This window comes from Micromys minutus (assembly GCF_963924665.1).
Source record: "Micromys minutus genome assembly, chromosome: X".
Classification (NCBI taxonomy): domain Eukaryota; kingdom Metazoa; phylum Chordata; class Mammalia; order Rodentia; family Muridae; genus Micromys; species Micromys minutus.
In genome coordinates this window covers 28,312,909-28,332,993 of record NC_137970.1, presented here as the reverse complement: position 1 = coordinate 28,332,993, position 20,085 = coordinate 28,312,909, and the positions used below count along the sequence as shown (strand labels likewise).

The window sequence follows — 20,085 nt, the reverse complement described above, 5'->3', positions numbered from 1 at the left end:
TTACATCAAACGTTATACAATGTGATAAGAAATAACAAAACAGTAATGATCCATGTTTCTATTGACAGTTTTAAATTATAAAATAAAGTTCCAAACATGTCAGACTAGTGTATCTTTCAATAGTGAACATCCTAGATACCCGAAAACATGGTACAAAACAGACCATTTCCATATGTAGAAATCATCCAGCCTCTGTAATGTTTCTGACTCTGAAGGTTAAACTGAGAAGGGCCAATAAGGGCAAGTGACAAACAGAATAAGAGCATTTTGTTGATAAACAGCCTATCATTGCCCTTGTAACAATGTAAAGTGACATTTTAAATTCAAAGTAAAATATTTATTTCTGTATATTTATGGTGCAAAAGTAATGCCTCCATGGAGAATAAGCACATAATATAAACTATTATATTATATATTTAAATTTTAAGTGTAAGTATCTTCAAAGAGATATTTGAACAATGAATTCTTAGCTAAATAACCAAAGTTGATAAAAATATAAAGGCTCTAATATAGTAAGTATGCATCTTCAAACTTTAGTCAGAATTCTTCCAAGGTACTCTTTAGGTATACTTGTTAGATAAAATGAATGATCATTCTATATATCCTAAAATTTATCTAAACACTTGTAAAAATATTTAGTTGCCTGAAGCTCATTAGACACTTTATAGGCTTCATTTTCTCCTTTTAAATCTTTAATGGTATCTTACTCTATATATACTATAAATTATCTAAAAATCTGGTAAGAATATTTAGTTGTCTGAAGTTCATTAGACACTTTAAGCTTCATTTTCTTCTTCTAAATCTGAACATAGAAAAGTAAATTATATGGCAGTTGAGTGTTTTCCTGAAAACTGGTAGAACATAAAAATATATTCAAGCAATATATAGATAGGCTATCCAAGAAGGGTAACTATATATTCTCCTTTAATTTCTATTCTGTAAAATATTTTCACCATTTTAATTATGGGAATTATTAGTTTCTTGAGCCTCCTCTTTAGTTGCTTTAAAAATATGTGTGAAGATAAACCTAAATCCATTTTTGTTTCTTGTATAAAGCATGTTTATAAATTATAAAATGAAAGCATTTTAGAGACAGAATAAACTTCCAGTCAATGTTAATATTAATGTCAAATGTTTCTTGAAACAGACATTGAATATAGTGTATTTTTTCAATTCTAGTTATAACATAGAAGAATCTTCAAAACAAAAACTAATGAGCATAGCGAATCATCTGTACATTAAGGGAGAATTTATGAGAACATTTAATGTTATACAAACTTCTTTCTACTGGTCACAGTTTACTCCTTCCTTAAGCTTTTTAATATAGTCTTCAAACTTTATGGCTACTCCCACCTTTACCCCCATATATTTTATCATTGTATCACTATCGATCAGCAACAGGGCTTTTCCATCAATATCCTGTAGAATGAAGAAGTTTAAAATGAGTAACAGCCCTGCTGTATTTGATAAGCAGTTGTTTCTTTGTATATAAGAACAGGTAAAAATAAATTTTCTCATTATGGTTATAAAATTTCTGAATATGTATCTCCTGTACAAAATACCAAAAATGCCATTGCACAGCAATTCATCATTTTGAAGCTTATATATTCATATCAACTTTAAGAGAAAGCAAATCTAACTTAATTTAAATTAACTAGAACAATTGATATAATCTTAAGTACTGTATGAAGAATAAAATACTATGTTTTTAAGATAAAAGTGAAAAGAAAGTATGGAAGAAATGAATTTTATGGTTATGAACTGTCAGACACTGGCTGGGAATATATAAATTCCAATGCAAATAGTACATGTGTTCAATAGTGTTGTCTTTTCATGAAAGTGAGTTATTTGTCTGAAGTTAATTAGATGTTAAGACTAATTATTCATACTGTTTCTATACTGAAAATCGTACATATAGTAAGTTGACACTATACTACTTCATAACTACAAGATATCTTTACAAAAGTTCTTTGCCTTAACTTACCATCACCTTGTGCTATTAAAGCATATTATTTATTCTTTTTAAGTTCCAGTATAAAATAAAACTGTATTTAATTTCATAGTCTTGTTTAAATAGACCTGAAATCTTTTACAATAGTAAAAAATTAGAAAGGAAGGGAGATAGGACTTATAAAAATCCAGCTCATGTCAACAAGAGAAAAAACTAAAAAGAAATACAAATAGGAAAGAAGTCAATTATGTCTATTTTCTAGTCATATGACTGTACACTTAAAAGGCACTACAGATGCCAGCAGAAAATGCTTAGATCTGATAAATACTTTCAATAATCATAGTACACAAAATAGATATACAAAACCCAGAAGCTTTATACCTTGGTTACTTCACCCTTCCTTAGGTAACTGGTGATTCCGTGCTCTCAAGAGGTCATTATATTGATGACCAACTTACTGTAGACACCCAATGGGCATAACACATCATAGTCCAGAATTCCTAGAGTCAAGTGGTCCTTCTACCTCATCCTCCCACATAGTTGAGACTATAGATATGTTTGGCATAAATGTTATGGGAGAAGCCAACCACTTTCTGGTTGGATTTAAGCCTGGTCCACAGATAGAATTAATCCTATTACTAGAGAGGCCCTAGGGGAGGCTTACTATTTTTCTTCTTCTAAATGAATATAGCAATAAATTACCCCCTTAAGTTATTATGTTATACATATATTGGTGCTTTTCTTGACAAAATTCTAAGAACCAGAAGTAGTTCTTAATTCTCAAATCTGAATAAATTCTCAAATCTGAATGAAAGTAGCTCAAATTCTCAGTTTTTAAAGAAGTGGTTGATCTTCTCAAACCTGTAATCCTGAACTATCAACTTTTGAGTACTTGAGGCTGCTTTGTGTATTAGCCACTTAGATGTCCATGTGAAGAACAGACAGTTAAGCATAGAATGATGAATATGATAACCTTTTTCACAAGCAAAAATTAAATCTGATAATAGAATTCTCCAGGCATACATATAACTCAGTATCCAAATGAAAGTTCACAGAGGTCATTCAATGGCATTAGGACAGCAAAGAAACTAGATTTAAAAGATACATTACATGTTTTCTGATGGTAGAGTAAAGTTGGTCAGCCAATGGAGGATCTAAACGGTTCAGAAATGTTATCACATCATTCACATACCAGTTTAAAGGGTTACCAAGGTGTCTCACAACAACACTGTTACACTCAGGTGATGAACCTGCAGTTACAACGAAACAAAAAAGTAAAAGAAAAAATAACTGATCAATATCTTGAAAATAAAGATGTTACGTAGAAAGTAATAGTTTCATTCCTGGAACCTTCTCTTAAATATCTAAGACTCGAGATTCCAACTATAAAAATCCTGAATTAAGATGATCTGAAGAGTGCTACATATCAATGTTCCAATGGACCTTCCCCAAAGAGCAGGAGCAGCTTCAGAATGCACCTTAAATAAAGATCCAAGGCTTCTTTGGCAATGAGAAAGTGAAGGAAATAGTGCTACTTGAACTAAATTAGGGCTATCTGGGTTAATTTAGTATTATTTCTTACTTTAAGTGTTTCAATGAATTTCCTGAATATCACTCAAATATCTCTTTCTCTAAATTAGGTTTATTGTACTAAATACAATAGAAATCCCCCAAGTTTACACTTTATAATTGCTTATTTTTTAGTTATACCAACACATTTTAATAGCCACAATTATCCCAGGTAACAAGATTAGTTCTTTGAAGCAAATCTCTCCATTACATTCAATATTGTCAATTTTAGATTCACCTTTACTCTTTAAATTCACACCATTTGTGGTTTAAATGTTAATCTGAATTAAAAATACTTTCTGATGAGTCTAATTAGTAGTAGTTTTGGCATTTAAGGCAATTATTCTTTCAGGTTTAACTCGATAGCAATAAATGTTTTGGTTGAATTAAAACATTTAATAAAGAAATAGTGACACATGAAACGTGAGTGATCACATTTCAGCAAGGTTTAGCTGTGCTATTCACTAAATTGTACAGAAACTTCCATGTATTCAAATATTACCTTAAGCAAAATGTCTGACTTTCTATGGCTAATGCATGATTATAAATAAAGAAGATTTGCTAATTTACTATGAAAAAATTCTAACCAAAGAAAGTTAATAGAAATTTGATTTGTATGTGTATGCTTGTGTGTGAATTATCCAAAGTATATCCTTTCTTTCTTATCACCTTATGATCATTCTGAGTATTTACTACAGAGAACAGTAAATAAAATAGATTTTAATATCACAATGGTATCATTATGAAGATCACCAGAGAAAAGACATTTTAGTTGATGAGAAGCAAATCGCCTTGCCCATGATACCTACTCAATAATTAGTAGTAGTCATTGTGATGCATATAACTATGAATCAACCATCAAATTAGGAAACAAGAAGCTTCTACTAATTTGCTAAGAGGATGTTAATCATTGGTGCCATTCAAACTCACCAAAAGTGTTAGGATCAATCACAGGTGTACGCTTAGCCTCCAGTAAGGCCAATCGCCTCATTTCAGGATTCTGTATGGGGATAAGCTCCCCTGGAGGAAGTGTACTTTCTTTCCTTACTATTGAAGTGGCAGAAGTGGTGTCCATATTAGGAAATTCATAGTCACTATAGTAGGGCATTGTAGAAGATCCAGGTACATCTTTAAATTTGTAATACTGTGCGTAAGTTTGGGTAGTATATGTAGGAGTTGGTGGAGTTTCTTGATGGTCCCTCTCTGGTGAAGATCTGGCAAAGACTACTTCCTGGGTTTTCTCCGAATGAAAAATAGCATTGTTCTCAGTGTTCTGGATACCCTCTGTATTGCGGACAGTTTCGGTATACTGGAAAGTGTGGGCGTTATCTATAGTATCAGTGTACTGGGCAGTGTGACTGAGGTCAACTGTATCAATGTTCTGGACAGTCTGGCTGAGGTCGAGTGTATCGGTGTACTGGGCAGTCTGACTGAGGTCGAGTGTATTGGTGTACTGGACAGTCTGACTGAGGTCGACTGTATCGGTGTACTGGACAGTCTGGCTATTGTTGATAGCATCAGTGTACTGGAAAGGTAGGGTATAATCCATGGACTCGATGTTTTCCATATCTTGGTTATTTTCTTGTCTCCTGAGGACTGGTGAAGTTGGACTGTAACTCTGAGGATAGTTAAAGGTGTCATCATGTATTACTTGTCTCACTTTTAGCACTTTAACTTTTTTAGACATCAGGTAATTGTACTTTCTGATTGCAGATCTCAGGGGCTTAATAATCAAAAGAGAAATAAAAAGAATAATCAAGGCATTGTGGTTTCTGTGCAAAATTATTTTACATTAGAAAAATGAGCTTATTTTGATCACGTGATTTTGTTTCTCCTCTAACCTATATTTAATTTGTTGTATACTTTACAGGCACAAGTACAAAAATATTCATCACCAAAGCAAGCTCTACTGTGCTTCCCAGTTAAGCTATGCTGGGGTGGGCATTCTACTGAGAGCTGCATCTGGTGAGGGGTAGGGCTAGCTCTTCTGCCCTCATGACCTTGTGGCTGGGCCAACTATCCTGAGCTCACACACTTGGGGACAGCTCAGCACTGCCCCTGCCACCAGGGGTGTGGGGCAGGCGAGTCAGCCCTAATGGCATGAGCACTAGAGAAATGATCCTACCACCTGCTGGCTGCCAGATTGGGTGAGCTAACTGGGGTTATGCTGGAAAGCTCACCTCCTGGTAGTGTGGGTATGGGAGAGCTGACAGACTGACCAACTCAGCTAACACCCAAGTCTAGATTCAGAGCTTTGAGTTGTGCCATGCCAATTACCAACCTCATCTATAAACTGCTGGAATGTGTGAAATGGCTGGTCCTGAAGATCCAAATACACAAGATTTCTATGACACAGGGCAACAATAGAAAAACCAAAAGGAGTTCTGGTAAGGATACAATATTAATTGCGTAGCAGAAGCTAGAGGCCTTAAACCAGACCAGTGACTCATTGCAATGAACATTTGAAAGTAAAGGTGAACAAAAAGGTATACACTGTGTGACACACTACACCTTCCAGGATAAGATGTTTTCTATGCTTTCTTTTGGTTTTTGTTTGTTTGTTTGTTTGTTTTATTTTCTTTGAGGGGATGGTTGCAAGGGCAGAGTATGGTTATGAAGGGATGGGGAGAGGAGTGGGACTGGGGTATATGATGTGAAACTCACAAAGAATCAATAAAACGTAAAAAAAAATCTTTATTGTCCTACATTCATTAATTCTGAACATGAGCATTCTTTCAAAACAAAGTAGTAGTCCTCATCTGTTCCTCCAGCAAATATTGATAAGCCTTGCTAATCTTACATTTACTAGTTCTCTACCACTTTAAACTGACTGGCAGACAGAAAATATTTATCAAAGTTGTGATAATGTATTTGTACAGTTACAGGATAATTCCAGAAGGATCTGGAATGAGCATGATAAATTTTTGTTACTTTTTCATCCATGTCATCAAACTTTCTTTCCAGTCTTTGAACAGATTTAAATGTAAGCTGTTGTAATGAAAGGTATTAGTAGTTTCTGTTTCAAAAGAAAAGTAACACATGTGAAAATACATGAAGACAATGTTAATTGCTAGACCCAATGGAAGTTCTCCACTAGTCAGAAACATCACATTTTCGATTTGAGGCCTGGTATTTAAGGGACACAAGACGATGGCTGAGATGCTGAGTCTCAACCTGCACTAGCTGACTCATGGACAAACATGGAAGGGTCTTCAGTGCCAGAAGGTGAGTGCATCACAGCTTCTGACAAACTCCCACCCATATGTACTGCAGCCAATTCCCATTGAAGAGGGTACTAACTTAGGAAAGAAGTATGCAAATCTGTTAGGGAAAAGAGCTACCTTCCATACCACAGATTTAAAAAAAAATGGGCAGTAAGTGTTCCATTCTGAGAAGAGTATAAAGCCAAATAAAATGTATGTGATACTGGGCTCCACACTACTTTAAATATTAAGCAGCTAGAAATGATCTCACAGTGCTATCAAATATACCTTTTATATACCATATAAATGAGGAACACCATTGATAATATGTAAAAAACTGAAGAAGAAAGATTTTAAGAGCCAGAGGACCAGGAAGTTTACTGTGATACTGTGTCTCCTAATAATGCTGTAAGCTACACCCATAAAGTCTCACCAACATAACTAAACACCAGCTGAATAAAAAGGACACCATAGATATATCAAAGTGGATGAAAGAAAACTTGTGAAAGCTCAACCCTTCACAGGCAACTAAGGAATACTGAGAGTGAGAGAACTCATCCTCCTCAGGGAAGAGCACACTAATTTCTTGTCTAGTGCCAAATAGTCAGCACTGAACACATGCACACAAGTAACATTATGCAGACTAAATAGTTTGTATTTAGAAATGTGTGTGTTTGTGTGTTTGCATGTGCATATGTGTCTGTATGTATATACATATACATGCAATAAAAATTGATGAAAAGAGGCCATAAATGTATGTATGTATGTGCGTATGTGTGTGTATATATATGTACATATACATACAATAGCAGCAATTCATGAAAAAAAGATGCACTACATTTGAAATAGAGAAAGGAGTGGTATATGGGAGGGCTTGGAGGGAAGAAAGGAAAGGAAGAAATGTTTTAATTATATCATAATCCCATCCAAGAGAGTAAAATACTTTCACTGAATAGTAAGAGAGTCCTTTGTTTCTGTTTTTATTTTTTTAGACCAGCTCTCAGTATGTGTCCCTGGCTGGCCTTAAACTTAACTAAATAGATGCAGCTGGCCTTGAACTTGCAGTGGACCATGCCAGGAAAATTGGTAATGTTGAGTGGGTTAGAAGCCTTGGAACCCAGAGGGGACTGTAGGAGCTCTACCTGGTTCCGACCAGGCTTCTGTCATGTGACCACACTTCCTACATAGAAACACACAGATTGCAACAGAGTTCTCTATGCTAATGAGTTATCTAGAGACCCAGAGACCCTGAGGATTTAGCCAAATAAACTTCTCTTCCCAGACATTCCTTTCTGCAAAAGGTGATTAATCTCTGGTCCACACTGAAGAGGTGATATGTATCTATTTCCCACATGAACAATGAATAAACAGTTTGGAAACAAGGACTGTCACTGTCACCAAGAACCTCCATACAAACATGGAGAAGTCCTCCATCTATAGAACTGTGCCCTCTGAGTTCCCAGCAGAAGGCCCCTCTGCTCTCCCAGACAATCACTACCAAGTTAAGGACAATTGTTGATGAGTTAAACTGAAGTTACCCCACCATAACCCCCCCCAACAACACCCCTCCCAGGCCCTGGGCTCATCCTCAGCAGGAGGGCATCTTCTATTTTTAGCTCCTCCGTGACTTCTAGCAGTGTCTAGATGCCCTAGAGTCTGAGAACCCCTGACCCAGGGCTCCTAATGAGGCTGGTGGAACCCTGACCCTTCCTTCCTGACTCCTCTGTGAGGTTTTCAGTGGCTGCAGGAAGCCCAGGAGTCAGGGAACCCCCAACTTCGACCTACCACATCTTAGGCTGTGTTTTCCCACGCCCTTATCAGTGTATCAGTGCCCCCCTCCAGCCCAGCACCCAGCAACAGTGTAGGGTAAATGCAGTCTAAAATCTCTATTTTGCCTGCCCAGCAGCATTCCCCAGTGGCAGGAAAAAAAATACAGAATCACAGCAATCCTGCATCTGCCTCCAAAGTAGTAAGAATACATATTGTTGTAACTTATTGTCTAATACATAGGTAAGGAGGACATGTCAACAACACTCAGCAAAGTGAAGTGAGAAGATTATCAAGGTCCCCTCAGGGTTACAGCTTGGGGACCTAGACACTGCTTATTGCAATGCCATATCTCATTCAACTTGCATAATTACTGGTCCCTGAATGAACACTTTGTCCAAGGTTTCAGGATTGCCAATATTTGGACATTGCAGGTCAGGCAGCCTTGTCCACCTTCCTATCAGCATATCTTCTATCCTCACTACTGTTAGCCTAAAATATATTCCACATCCCCCTCTCTCACATGCATGCACTCACACACACACACACAAACTAACTTACTTTTCAAACTATGTCTGTTTAGTCTATTCTGAAAACCTTACAGGATAAAAACCCTTTTTATAAACTTCTATTGTCTCTGGAACATAAAGCTCATAAAACTACAATAATCACTTAATTCTATCAGTTCCTAACCACGTTTATTTTTATAATTTTCCCTCAAAATTATATAAGATAAAGACCTTATAAAAGACTGGCAAGCTACTTTAATATGTAATTAAGTAGGCACATACTAAAACTGTATCCAAATCTTCCAATTTCCTTTAGAAGTTTTAATGTAGAAATTAATATTAGGCAATAAAGATGAAAAATGTAAAAATATAGTACTAGTTCAATATTATTTTAATATTCTAAAATACACCTATATATATTTCAAAGTTTCATTTGAAAATACTATTCTAAGTATAAATTGTCAAGATACTTGCAATGTGGTGAATAATCACAAGTAATCTGGTATGGAAAATCATCAGTTAACTATACAAGTTCTCCTTACATAAGAAATGTTTACAATTTAACCTTCTAGGAAAACACTGAAAAGGAGAGAAGTACCATACCTGACAATAGTTCAGGATAGTTGCAATTGCTTGTGGTCCTACAATTTCTTGAATTTCATGTGGATGATCTATATTCTAGAATAGTTTTCAAACAAGTAGTTAATGCTTTCTTTCAGTAGGAGTCACACTGATTACGGATTTTACCTCATGCTACTTCTCTATTTAAGTTTTTATTCCTTATCAATCTTTCAAAAGTCTTAATTTAAACAAAGATGGAATAAAAATTCGAGTTACAAGGAATGGAAATAATTGCCAGTCAAGTAAGGAGAAAGGAAAGACTTTATCAGAAGTGTTTAGGCTTAGAATTCCAATAAAAAACTGCTCAGAAGGAAAGGGAAGATGTAAAATGGCTAAGATCTCACTGTCTAAAGAGATTCAGGATGAAGTATGTCCTTGAGTATAAGTTAAGAGAAACTCTGTAAAGCATTTGGAATTTAAGCCTTTATTTTTAAAATGGAAAACAGAGATATATACGAGGCAACTTGTTATATATAACAAGTAATAATATAAAGTATAATATTACTTATATTTCCGAAATAAATGTGTCTTTGGTGAAGTCATAAAGCATATTATCATTACTATCCTAAGGAGATATTCCTATCCATATAAGAGAAATATTTAGCAAATTAAAAGAAAAGATAAAATAACAATGAAAAACTGAGGACTTTAATTTCACTTTTCAGATGTTTTGAAAACCTATTGTATAATCAAAGGACCTTTGCCTATTTTTAATACCATTCTTATGTGGAAAAGTATATGTTATGCAAGCAACACATTCCTGTGATAGCAAAAACTCAAAAAGCTAAGAGGATGGTAAGTTCCAGGACATCCTGGGTAGGCCAAAGACATTGACTCAATAAACAAGAGAAAACATATCTGGATTAGAGAGAACTATTCTCTCATTAATCCAGATATACCAGAGCTCCCCTTTTCGATAGACCTTAAAAACTTCTGTACTTCAAGGCAGAGACATTAGTCTTCAATGTTGAAATTGATTTTAAAGCCAAAACAAACAAACCAACAATAACAAAATTAACCATGAGAGCAGTACACCAGTTTTGATCCTAAACAATCCAATAGTGCCACCATGTGGCCAAATTATAAAACACTTAAGCTCTTATGATTCTTAATAAATTAATTTCTAAAATATCTTAAAACATTGTTGAAATAAGACAAGATATTAATTTATTTCAATAAATTAATTAACAGTGGGAATTTAGAGTCATAAACTATCAAGCAGAAAAATTACTGTTAGGGTATCATGTATACTAACATTACCAAAGATAAACACGTTTCACTGCACTATTAGCTATGATTATATAGGAACACTTGGGACAGAAATTTACTGGCCCAGATCCCAGATCAAGGGGCCTCTTGTTGAGAATTCAAATCCAACCAACACCAGACAGTCTTCTAAAGATGGAACAAGCCTCAGATTTTAGCCTGCTGGATTGGGTGGTGGCTAAATGAGGACCCCAGCTTCACAACCAAGACAGCTTTTGCTGCTCAAAATTAGGCTAAATGGGCATATTAGGGTTTTTTTTTTTTTGTTAAAATGTTACTTTTATTTTAGCACACCTGAGTTAAGTGTGGGACAATGAAACAAATGACAGAATAAATATATACAGCATGTAAAGGAGGCAGGCTTTAAAACCATGCTATAGAAAAGACTGAGGACGCCTGATTTAACAGAAGCTCTGGATACTAATTAATGCATGTGCAAATCCAGTATTCTCCAAAGGATTTGACAAAGATTCTTTTTTTTTTCATTTCCAGTCATTTAAAGTAGACAGATTTGCTTACAATACAGCTGATTTTTAAAAGCACTCAAAATTGAAAACAAACAGTGGAATTAATCCAGCAGAGTGATAAAGGCGCCCACATCAAAACTGACCGCCCAAGGTAATGGTGGACAGCAAGGCTGGAATCCTTAACCTGAAGCAAGAAGAGGGGGGACTGCAAGGTGGGGTCTGTGGGTAACCTTAGCTTCTGCTTGCTACTTAATTCACAAAGAGGCCTTTACAGATAACCCACACCCTTTATATTTTATACTATGTAGTAGGATTATAAGGCCACAAAATTCCTTTGGGGAAACCCTTTAATGATTTTAATCACTTAGTCATTCTTTTGGAAGTGTAAAGTGTCTTAACTGGATTATGACTACAGATCAGTTTTAAATACACCATTGCTACTATGTTAAAATTATTTATACTATTTATATCTAATATTCACAGAAATTTACTAATAAATGCTACAGTAGGCATCAGTCTGACATGCTTATTAATTGATCCCACAGGTATGATTATATGTCATGGTAAGAGTCTATTCTGTCTCACTAAGTCAGGAACACGGCATTTACAGAACAAATAAACACACACAGTGCAGACACCCAAGGATCATGCTAGCTCTTCAGTCAGCTGTCACTGCTCAGACGTGAATCCTCACTGTGTGAACAGAAGTCAGATCCAAATCTTCATCAAAAGGTGCTGGTGGAAGTTGTCAGACGCCTTCCAATGTAGATCCCCAATCCAATGGCCAGCAGATGAGACAGTAACAGAGATGGAAGGAAAACCTTCAGAAAGTCTGCTGAGAAAATGCCCCCTTTCTTTATAACGCTTGTGTTTTTCATGCTGAGTGTAGCTGTTGTGCTTTGGGTGTTTAAAAAGGAACTCCTTGGGGGGAATATTTTCTGGCCGACTTGACCAATCCCATATCCAGTCTGAGTTTTTCTTTAAGATACTTTCAACTTCTCTTCTCTCAATATAATCTTCCTCAGACAGAGTGCTGTTTTTCTCGCCAAAGCTGTGGGTGTCTATTTCAGCTCTGTTGGCATCTTGTGGTGTCTGGGAGCGAGGTGGGCTGTCACAATGAGAGCTCTTGGAGCTACTGTGTCCAGATTCATATGCTGTGCATCTAACAGTATTTTTTCCATGTCACCATTATAGATAGAGATGGAGGCCGGTGCGCTGCCATTCCCATTGCTGAGGTGCAGTTCCACCCAGGAGCCCTGCAGGTTCTCCACCCCACTCTGCGCTCTGCGACATGGTGGCTCAGAAAAGGAGCCCGAGTCCAACTTCGACAGGCATGGAAGGCAGTCACTGAGAGGTAGCAGGGTAGCCTGCACCGCTCAGCTCTGGGCATATTAGTTAACTGAACAAAATTTAGGTCTTCCTTCCTAGCCAGTTCTATATAGAAATTCAATCCAGGAAAGTAGCTCTCACCTGACAGGAATCCAGGTAAAAAACCATTCCCTTCCCCCCAAAAAAGTTAAGGTATTAATAAGTTACCATAAGTAGCTGCTATATTTCCTCAAAATAATTATTCTAAGAATAAATTATGAAGGCAGAAAACAGTAAACAGACTTAGTAGCTCTGCATGTGTCTGTTTTAAAATACATTGCATAGTTACCTGAATTAGCCTCCACTAAAATAACAGGCAATTTGGCTATATAATACTCCTTACAAAAATATAGTAGTTTGCCTTCGCATGGTAGCTTATGTTTTCCAGTAAATAGTCCCCAAAATGTCTCTCAATGATGAACAGTAAGCATTGTCTCCAATGATGAAAACATCACAGTTGATAGAAGTTAAGAGTTGTCTACATTACTTCAATGACACTACTATGCATGTCCTTATGTGACTAAATGAGTCTGCTGCTAGGCCAAATTGTGTGTGTGTGTGTGTGTGTGTGTGTGTGTGTGTGTGTGTACGTTTGTGTTTAATTTCAAAGATTAAGAGGCTTGGCCGACTACAACAGAAGTTTTTAAAAGAAAAACCAGTCTGTCAGATTCTCATAAAGTTGAATTTTATATCAACTCTACAAGATTGCAATTCAATTTCAGAGTACCCAGGAGAAATGTTAGCTGTGTTTTCTTAGATTTATACACAAATGCTCACAAAACTTGAGAAAACTGAAAACTTGAGAATTCTCAAAGTTAGATTATGGCTCTGGGTCATTTAATATGAAACTAGAACCAGGTATGTCTGCAATGGTATGATCTGCTAGTGTGTATCAGAAGTCTGTCTTAAATTTATGCCACAGATGGAACTGCTCCTGAAGGAACACCATAGTGCAAAATTTAATTAATCATATCCATCCTGAGACAGAGCAACAGAGAGAGGCACAATAAAAGGATCAGGGTTCCATCGCTTTAATAATCTACTGGATAAACCAGTGACCAGAGTCCCTAAGGACAAAATTCTAAGAGAGATTAAGAAGATGGGAGAGTTAAATCTTAAGTAAAACGGATGCAGACCAATGTTGAATTAAATTTTCAAATTGCACCTTAGTTTGACATATAAATTCCACCACATTTTAGTTTTAACTGTTTGGGGTTTCCTGACTATAATGTTGACACGAACTGTGAGTAATTAACCTGTAAATGTGGCCATACAAAGGAAAACTCATGATGAAAATACACTACTTACTGCAGTTACAAACAAGGATGAACCTCTCAACTGCAACCATGAGTGAAAGAAACCAGACATGATAGAAAACAGCATATAGCTTAACTCAAAGACAGCTCAAAATTAGGCCAAAGTAATCTTTAGCGGGGGAGGTCTTTCTGACCTATGGTCACTTTAACAACCTCTTAGTGTCCTATCATGTGAATAGACCATGAAATTACTTCGAAAGTTTCATTCTTACAATGAACAATGTAGAAGTATACTTATATACTTCTTACAATAGTCTTATACTGGCACAAGTAGTTCCAGAAATGTTCCTAAAAAAAAGAAAGAAAGAAAGAAAGAAACAATGGGTAGTTAGAAAATAGGACTTACACAATTGAAAATCCTTCACTACTTCTAAATAGACCAACTAAAGAGGGCTGTTGGAATCAGTCAATTGTTCAACAATATAACAAAATGTTGATTCTACCTATGTCTTTTTTCAGAGCAAAACAAGTATCAGATAGTACCAAATGACTTTGATCCTAAGGCTGCTTAACAGCACACAGAGTAAACCAGGATCACTCCAAAGCTATAAAACTCAAAACAGCACAAACTAGGAGAGTCAATTGCCATCAATATATCCCATAAGGCATATCTCACAACAATTAACAAACATGGCTCAAAACAACCCTTTACATTAATGATTCATAAAGACACAATAGCCAAATCACAGCAGCCAGAAATTTCTAAGATATGAAACTCCAAAAAAGGCCAAATTGGAATAGTAATCTGTATGAAAATATCTCATAAAGTATAGCTGACAATTATTAGGATTGTTAAAGTCTACCTTTTATCCAAGGCTAATTAAAGACTCTGACAGCAAATCACAACAGCAATATCTTCTGAAATAAAATAATAATAATAATAATAATAATAATAATAATAATAATAATAATAATACCACCATCAAAATAATCCAAATCTACACCGCTACCTGCCATCAACTTATCTATAAGGAAAACTCAAAGTGATGGCTAAAAACACCACTATTTTACACTAAGGCTTCTTATGAACCTACAAGGCCAATCACAAAAGCCAGACAGGTCCTCTTCAAGTTACAGTTCCAAATAAAGCAAAATGGGGAGTCAAAGGTATAGATCACAGTGGGTAGGATGGCTGAAAGATGTTCTACTCAGTGACTTCTTAAAGATATACAAAACAAGCCAAAACAACTAGGTACCTCCAAGTAAAAAACATCCATAAGAAGCAAACTGAGAGAGTCACTTACCATCAACTTATCCGAAAGGCACAGCTTACAGTGACTAGGAGAGCTGAAAACTACCTTCTATGCTAAAACTTCTTAAAAACACAAAATGTAATTTACAAGATCTTGACCTTTCAATGTTAAAAATCCCATAGCATCCTAAACTGGGAAAACCACTCTCCAGCCATCTATTCCATTAAATATAGATCATGCTGACTGAAGAAGGGCTGAAATCAACCTTCCATTCTTCCTTAACAACATACATGGCAAATTACAACAGCAACCTAAAACATAAGACACAGAGCAAAAGGATTCTTGAGAGATTAGAACCTTTTTTTTTTTTTTTTTAATCAAGTAGAATGAAGCCTTCCCCATAAGGATATCCCTAAATTGCCCAACATTACAGAAATCCAAACATTTTACAGTTGTTTAGGATGACACATGTGCTCCCTAGAAAGTAAAGAATACTCTGGGAGGTATCCTCAACATCTCTCTACATCTTTTTCTTCACCACCAGTAACATTTACAATGATTCAGCAAGGCTGTAATGTCTTCAACCAAAATAGTGACCGTGCTTCCCAAACTCCTTCTCAGTCTCAAAATTTGGTCCCACAATTCTAGAGATTTTAGGCTCTTTAATGACAGAACTCAGTAAGAGTTCTTCCTTTTGTTCACCTATCTCCACCAAGAAAGAGAGGACGAACTTCTTCCAGAAAGTCCAACAAACATGTACTAATTTATCACTATAACATTTTTATATATACATATATATATAAGTAAATATTTAAATTTAGACTATATATAAATATATATTATTTATGTTTATTTTACATATTATATATTATATAACATATACATGTCTATATTAATACATATCTTATGTTACATATAAATGTTAAAATATCTACATTCTATATATTTGCATATATTTATTATGTTTTAATACATTTCTTAAATGTTATATATAAATAATATAACATATATAAATATATTTACATAGTTATAGATAACATATTTAAATAGATAAAACTCATATTTTTATATTATATGTATATATTTTATATATAAAATACATTTAAATATGTTATATATAGATATAAATGTATATAATTTATAATTATAACAACTTTAATGGCTAAATCTCAAAAGCTCACAAGTTTTGAGGGCCTCTGAGACCTAAAAATCATTTGGAAGCACCCAACCACAGACCTTTTGAAATTCAAGACCACAAAACACGTATTTCCTCACCTCAAAGGCCCCAGCCAGTGGGCCAAAGGACTTGAGATGGCTGTTTTCTACATTAGTACACTCTCATACCTCCACTTGTGACAACAAAATGAAAAGGGAGGGTAAGATATCCACAACTTACGTATTTACATGAAGAATTGACAAAACCAGCTTCTAGAAGTTTCCAGAAATCTACCAGATAACCGTTAGGCATCCATCTAGACGTTCGGTGGCCGTTAAAGACCACAGAGGTCTGTCGACGCCTTTCGACTGTCCACGTGCTGGAAACCAGGTGCTTTTGGCGCAATGAGTGTCATAAAGCTCAGTCCTCTGAAGCGCCTGGCCGTAAAACAACTCACATTTGCGGCTTGCAAGACTTATGAGGAGACTGTGCTTACTAATCCTGCTCACCTGTAAACATAACCTGACCATTGGCCAGCCAATCCCATTGGCAGATCAAAAGACTTATAGAATGTGTATTTTTTTCGCACTTTAGATGGAGATAGGGCATAAAAAGGGAAGGTTTCCAGTAGAAAGGGCCTTCCTGTCTACTTGTGAGGCATGGTCACCGGCATCAAAGGTTAGAAGCTCGGCTTCCAATCAGATCCTAGATTTGTGTTAGCTGAGGTGATTGGAAGGACAGGCGCCTCTAGAGCACTGTAGCTAGAGCCTCTCAAGCACAGAGAGGTTTTTGTAGAGACACTAGTGCCTAGGATGGCCCCAAAAGTGATTTAATGGGCCAGCTTCCTAAGCGTATGGCACGTACTTTCATTTCGTATTTTAAAGCTTGTTAATATTTACATACAGTCTCTCTCTCCCTCCCTCTTTCCCTCCCTCCCTCCCTCCCTTTCCCTCCCTCCCTCCCTCCCTCCCTCCCTCCCTCCTTCCCTCCCTCCCTCCCTCTCTCTCTCTCTCTCTCTCTCTCTCTCTCTCTCTCTCTTCCTCTACTACCCTCTTAACTCTCTCATGACTTGAATAAACTCTATACTAAAAAAAGTATATTTACATACAGTCACATACTCTCTTCCTCCACCTGTAATTCACTAGAAATGGCCATGATGACAGGACTCCCGGAGTACACCTCGATAGTAAAACTTGAATGGAGAGAAATGTGTGGTCTTAGAAACGTTTTTTTTTAGTAGCCTAGGAACACTAGTAAAGTTATTTCCAGTCTCCAATAAGAGTACAAACCTAACATATTTCAGTGTCCTGGATGTTGGACTGGATCTGAAAGACCCTCGTCTAGAGGACCTTTATCTGAGGAGACCCCAGGACCCAAGAACCAGCCGAGACCACTGGCTGCAATCAGCATGAGGGTTTATCTGATCAAAGTACACAGGTACCTGCGGGCACACAGTCTCTCGGAGGACGTGTGCACCGGACAAAGGGGCAGTCCCCTTTTTATAGGGCTTGGGGGGCAGGAGCAAGGTACAGAAGCAGAAGCATAGTTACAGGGTTCTAATTGGTTAGTTTAAATGTGGCCAGGGAGTAAGCCCAAGGACATGGCTCTAAGGACACGGCTCCGGGGCTGCGGCTTTTTTTGAGAATAGCTGCTTTGGGCTCTTCTGAGAGCAGCTGCCTTATAGGGCTTATCTGAGAGCAGTTGCCTTGGGCTTATTTGGGTGCTTTCTGTTCTCTGTCTGTTGCAAGCTGGCCGCCCACCGACTTGTTTGGCCACCTGGGTCCCTGACCTGGCCCGCCCTTTGTGTGCAGCCTTGCAGAAATGGCATTATTGCTGCTAAGCGGGGGGGGGGGGGGTCTTTCAGATCATGATCAACACTTATGCATTCTAAAGTCATGCACAAGGTAAATCAAAATCATATTCAGTTTTCTCCAGTTTAAAATGGGCATAGCTTGGGAAATACACAGATTAGTGTATGCAAAGCACATAGTGCTGGATACAGAAGCTTTGCTATGTAATAAAGCCGACGAAGCATTACCTAGTGGCAATTTGTCTTACATATATAAATAATTTTCTTGGCAAGGATGTGCAAGTATAATAAACTCTAAAACAAAGCCGTCAACTGCTTCAAAATAAAGTCACAAATCTTAACCTGATGTACAATAGAGCCACCAAGTAGCTTGGGCATTAAAAATATACCATTCCTTAAAAATGAAAGTAGATTAGTTTCCTTTATAGATGTAATGCTTTCCTGCTAAGAACCCCTGCCCCTTTATATCCAGTTGCTGAGAAAATACTCTCTACTTGTGGATCCCCAAAACTACAGTTGAGTAACAATAAAGAGGAAACCTAGTTGTTTAATTGCAGTCACGTTTATTTGCAGTCTCTATACACACTTTCTAGGTAATCAAACTTTTCTGATACATTTTTTGAGAGGGGTTCACAATGAAACTGTCACCGTTTTTACTAAAAATAAATACAAGACTTAAAGTGTTGCACAGCTCTAAAATATACAAAGGCTTGGATTGAATGTAAACGTTGAAAACATCTTACAAAAGAAACCATCTTTGCAACAATTTAAAAAGTTTGTATTTACAAATGTTACAAAAATACAAAATGGATGCAAGTCCAAAAACCATTGTCTTGTTGGCCAGCATGAACTGGTTCTAGTACCAAAATAGTCAACACTATAACCTTCCTAGTTCAAGCCTTGTTACCATCTCGTCCTCCAAGTTACCACCACTGCAGAGAATGTACTCACTGGCAAGAGCAAACAGGGTGTTTTGTTTGCTATAACTAGTCCATGTCCTCTACTTAGCCAAAAACAAAACAAGAAAAATCAAACCAGGATCACAGGAAAAGTAAGAAAGTAAAACAGAATTTCCCCCACATAATATGAACATGTTGGATAAACAGAGAAGAAAAAATAGCGTCAGTGCAAACAACAGAAGAAAAGTTTGGATTGGTTTTGGTTTTTGGTTGGTTTGTTATTTTAAACAATACCTAATGTGTGTACCCTGCCTCGAGCTGACAGTGATGTTAAAGACAGTCCCGTGTATATTCTAAAGCCCTGTAGACTAGTCCAGATTATTAAGGATTTGCTTGTTTTTCAAACTTTCTTATTTAATATTCTTGTCCACAGTGAATCTAAAATCCATCTTTATTTGGGATTTCTTTAAATCTATGAAATACAAAATAGAGAAACTCTGCTATAGATTTTTAGAGTAAACAAAATAAGTAAAACTATAAGGGTTGGTTCTGAGATCACACATCGACAGTATCGTATTGCCTCACAATTCAAGTCTGACATGGATTTTAAAAATATATGGTATGATTACTTAAATTAATGTCAATAATAAAGGTGACATTTTTATTAAAGCCAATTTTTGTTATTTTTTTTATTCAAGGTTTAAAATCACTTTTAAAGCCCACATACCTTTCTTCACACTAAAAAACCCCTAGCTACACAAAAGCCACACTGCAAACGAACTGCTTTTATGAAAATTACAAATGATCACCTATTGAGAATGGAAATGATGGTTCCTTATCACATCTGGCTAAAAACTTTTATTTTTAAAATTTTGCTGAGTGTACTTTCCAAAGCATAAGACAGATTTGTTCATGACCCCACATGATGTCAAACCATGCTGGTTTTGTACATTTTTTTAAATTTTTTTTCTTTTTTTTCTTTTAATGAGT

General features: G+C 36.2%; 1 protein-coding gene and 1 pseudogene across 2 annotated transcripts; both read right to left on the bottom strand.

Moving 5' to 3' along the window:
• Positions 1-1,284: 1,284 nt before the first annotated feature.
• SCML1 (Scm polycomb group protein like 1) lies at positions 1,285-11,788 on the bottom strand (the record flags this gene model as incomplete). Its single annotated transcript, XM_080910051.1, has 6 exons — positions 1,285-1,419; positions 3,062-3,201; positions 4,451-5,243; positions 6,404-6,508; positions 9,603-9,677; positions 11,753-11,788. 6 exons carry the CDS (start codon positions 11,786-11,788, stop codon positions 1,285-1,287), a joined length of 1,284 nt encoding a protein of 427 aa, XP_080766177.1.
• Positions 11,665-12,850, bottom strand: LOC308414841 (BCL2/adenovirus E1B 19 kDa protein-interacting protein 3-like; annotated as a pseudogene). Its single transcript has 2 exons — positions 12,824-12,850; positions 11,665-12,675 (listed from the first exon to the last, which is right to left on the bottom strand). The product of its transcript is annotated as a BCL2/adenovirus E1B 19 kDa protein-interacting protein 3-like (transcript).
• Positions 12,851-20,085: the final 7,235 nt, after the last annotated feature.